Source organism: Lepisma saccharinum, chromosome 12 (assembly GCF_977018435.1).
Source record: "Lepisma saccharinum chromosome 12, izLepSacc3.1, whole genome shotgun sequence".
Lineage (NCBI taxonomy): Eukaryota > Metazoa > Arthropoda > Insecta > Zygentoma > Lepismatidae > Lepisma > Lepisma saccharinum.
Window position 1 is genome coordinate 1,995,190 of NC_139240.1, and position 4,359 is coordinate 1,999,548.

Sequence of the window (4,359 nt, forward strand, 5' to 3'; positions counted from 1 at the left end):
AGCAACACAAGAACACTGAAATAACAGGCAGGTCAAATAGTAGCAATAAATAGCAAGGTATGAGGTTTCCTTGACCGTAGTAGGCAAAACAAATCAATACAAATACAGATAAGTAAATACAGATACAAGAAGAGATACGCAGTACAATAATAAAATTGACATGTGTGCCTATTACAAGCTTATTGGAGGGATAAATATTTAGAATTAATTTATTTCTGTTTGTACATAGTTGGAGCCTTGGTAAATACAAAACATTCGGTACCGTTAGTGTGTTCTTTGGATGTTTACACATACTGTCATACTCGTGTGAGGTGTTCGATGTAAATGTCTCGGCTCCACCTGATGACGTCACTGACAATTAGTTTCTTCATCGTTGCAGCGTACCTTCGGCTGATGCCCAGGGAGGCGATGACCTTGTCGTTGTTCGAGTCCCAAGATCCACGACGATGGCGTCTAAGGATACCTCGCAGCCTCGGGATGCTAGGGTGTTGGCGAGTTCTTCGTACTTCAGGATTTTCACCATCCTGGCGACTTCGAAGGCCTCCTTCCTGTTTTCGAAGGGCACCACCACGTCGATGATGTTGTATTTTCTTCCGTCTTGGGAGACGACCACGATGTCCGGCCGAAGGTTGCTGCCCGTTCCTTCCACTGTCTGGTTGACTTGTAAGGCCTTCACTAGGCGGCCTTGGATACCATTGTGACGTCTCTGCCATGCCGCCGAGTGCATCCTGCAGTGGTTGAGGACGTGCGGCAGGTTCTTTGGTTTGTACCTACAGCGTCGGCACCGTCGGTCGCCGAGGCCGAAGCGGCGTGTGCCGTTGAGGTTTACCACACCAAGCCTGGCTCTATGGATGAAGCGCCAGTCTGCAAAACGGGTGTAACGCCCGTTCCTCAAGAAGTGGTTCGAGACTTCGGCACACAACGATACGTGAAAAACTTTGCCTTGGTCTCTCTTCCCTTTCAGCTTCTTGAGAAACATATCTTGGACGCTTCTCCTGAGGTGATGACATAGGTGGCGCGGGGAGTCCTCTCCGACGATCACGGGCTGCTCTTTTCCACGTAGTCGAATCTGACGTCGAAGTTGGCGAGGGTGGCGTTATACTGCCAGCGGAGGTTGGTCTTCTTCCCAAGTCTCCGCGAAGCGTTGCGAGCGGTGGTCCAAATCGAGGCGATGTCTCCACCATCTCCGCCGAATCCGTCATCCAGGTTGCCACTCAGGTATTCGGCTAGGTCTTCCTTGGAGGGGGACCGTTGGCTGCGCCTCCTCACAACGCCTTCCATTTCAGAGAGGGCCATCTTGATGCTTTCTTGTGGACACGTGAGAAGGCGGAAGCGGTGGGATAATGATGTTATGTCCACCTGGTCGTTCATTGGCAGAATTCCTGCCCCTCCGTGGTGTGGTGGGATGAATATCACTTCGGGGCTGGCTCTCTGGGGCAGGTTCAACCACTGCTTTGCCTTCTTTTTGATGTCGCTGTCCAGCGCGTTCAGACTCCTCTTCTGGACGCGACCGATCCGCAGGATGTGGTCCAGTCATGACAGAAGGAAGGTTTTCAGTGCATCTATCTTCTGCCACGGCGCTAGGAGTCTGGTGTCAATCTTCGCCAAGTCCTCGCGGATTTTTTGGATGTCTGCGTCGGGGTTCTGGGATGGTTTTGTGCCCATATGGACACCTAAGTAACTGTATGAGTCTTCTTCCTTGAGGCACTTCATAGTTTGGTTGTGGGTGGTGAAGGTGGTGGCCATGTTCCTTCTCGCATGCCTGCAGTCGAAGTGGAGGCTGGCACATTTCGCTGGGTTAAAGGAGAGGCCGCTCCATTCCGCTGCTGCCTCGATGGTGTTGACAAGGTGCTGCAGTGACGTCTTGTTTTTGGCGAGAAGGACGATGTCGTCCGTGTAGGCCAGGATGCTGTGCGAGTTGTTGTGGGCACGGTAGCTATGGACATCGTTGTGCTGCAGGATGGTTCTTATCATTGGTTCAATTGCCAGATTCAAGAGAATGGGGCTGAGCGGGCAGCCATGCTTCACCCATCTTTCAATTTGGATTAGCTCCTTGAGCCCAGAGTTGCTGAAATTTGTGTTGATGAATCGTGGTAAATGTTTTGTATGGTTGCGATCAGGTGGTCGTGGAGTCCAACTGCTCTTAGGGTGTGGAATATGTGGGTGTGAGGGACGGTGTTGAAGGCGTTGCTGAAGTCCAAAAAAGCAACGCAGAGCTCTTTGTTATTGCGACGGGCGTTGTTTAGAGCGTGCTGTAGGACGTAATTGTGCTGCATGCACCCGTCGACTGGCATGAACCCCTTTTGCTTTGGGAAGATGCGTCCCGTTGTCGCTGCCCACGTGCCCAGTCGGTTGGCTAGGATGCCGGCGTACGTCTTGGCGATCGTGTCGATGAGCGAAATGGGCTGCCAGTTGCTCACGTCGTCTTTGTCTCCCTTCTTGTGGATGAGAATGGTGTTGGACTTCTTCTATTGTTAGGGGATCTTCCTCTGCCTGAAGCACATTTGATACAGACATTGAAGGAGGTGGGCACCGGGGTCGCTGGCTCGCAGGGCACCGTAGGACACGCCGTCTGGTCCAGGGATGGTGTTCGACATCCTTGCAAGGCTCTTGGTGATCTCCTTGGGGTTCGGAGGTCTGGTGAGAAGCTCTTCTTCCGCTGGAGTGGCCGGCATGTTCACTTCTACCATTCCTTCTTGTCTAGGTAGGGGGTCCTGGGTGACGCCTCTCAGCTGCTAATGGAAGTGTGCAGATAGTTCATCCCTGGGGTTGAGGCAGTACGGGGACGAGTTCTCGAGGATTACCCTCATGACCCGCTTCCTGTTTGTGTTGTAGGCCTTTTGCTGTCTGGAGGCTGACTGGAGGTCGTACCTCTGACCTCAGCGTCTCTGAGGGGCCGGGGGGCGCTGGATGCGTTGCTCACCATTGTGGGGGGCCCGGGTGGTATAGTAGTTGACATTATTCTAAGTACGGGATTTAGTTTAACCATTTTGCAACGTCAGAAATTAGGTGACAAATTGATCAAAACGAGTTGAATCTAAAAGTTGAAATTTTTACTGTAAGTTAGGTTCATGCAGGGCTTCCTTTCTGCTAAATTTCAGAATTTTTCAAGAGGACCCATCTGAGATATTTAACCCCAAAAACTGACAAAATTCAATTAATGTCAATGTTTGAACTCATGCTGTAAAAAAGGGTTGCATTTCTAAGCACAGTTTCTGAAAGTTCATATATGAGGGGCGTCCTGAAAAAAGCTCCAATGGTTCCTGTACGCAGCACTAGTGGCCGGAGAGCGACACACACATGCGGGCAGGAAGAAGTGGCATGTAGATGTAATCTGGTACAGTTGCAATAGAGAAATTTTAGGATAGTTCTAGGTTAAAGATTGCAGCTCTCATACAGTCTCCCACCGACTGCGATGTAGCCTACATGTAGTAATCAGATTTTTGCAAGCTCAGAATTTGGGACAGAACCACCAACAATTGTGTGAGGTGTGCAGACAGAATGTCGTGAGTGATAGTATGGTCAGGCGATGATGCAGACAATTCATAGAAGGCCAATCGAATGTGCACACGTCCATACAGCTGAGTACACGCGGACACATTTGCATTACTTAAGGTAAGAGATCTTGGACCACTCCCTGTAGAGCCCTGGCCTTGCATGTACCGACTTTCATCTCTTTGTTCAACTGAAGAGGCTTCTGGCAGGACAAGGATTTGACACCTATACTGCGGTAGAGATAGTTACAGTATTTGCTGTCAGACACATATGCCATGGCATACGAAATTTAGTGCCATACAACGACAAATGCCAGAACAACGGTGGTGATTATGCCGAAAATTAGGTTAAGACTCACTGTTACTAATGCAATAAATTACTACTCATATTCTTGTTTTATTTACGCCTAATCTGTAGGTACCTTCATTTTTTGATATTTTAAATTTGTGTATATTTTAAATTATTTTTGTTATCTTCCCCAAAATTCACATTTTAGCACATTTTCTGGCAAATACCTAAATTATACCTTCATGGTATTTTTAAACTACTGTTTCAAATTGTAGGAGTACGTCGCATCCAGGGGGTGCATCTACTCCTCTGAGCGCTCTGGAGCACGATGGGACGTTGTACACTGATTCCGAAAAAAAAAGCTAATATTTGGCCACGCAGTTTTCTGATGCGTCTAGCTCTGAAAATTACGAACCACGTTTCCGCTGTGAGAAGAACCGTCAGGTAAGACGACGTCTAGTTTTTCGAAGTCATAACACCGAGCCATACATCACCGAACGGGAGTTCGATCAGGCGCTTCGAGATTCTAAGAATACAGCTCCTGGAGTGGACAAGATCCACTATGAGATGCTTCGT

At 48.9% G+C, this 4,359-nt stretch overlaps 1 protein-coding gene across 1 annotated transcript; it reads right to left on the minus strand.

Moving 5' to 3' along the window:
• Positions 1-367: 367 nt before the first annotated feature.
• On the minus strand, positions 368-979 carry LOC145996558 (uncharacterized). Its single transcript, XM_083133057.1, has one exon. It carries the CDS (start codon positions 977-979, stop codon positions 368-370), a length of 612 nt encoding a protein of 203 aa, XP_082989183.1.
• Positions 980-4,359: the final 3,380 nt, after the last annotated feature.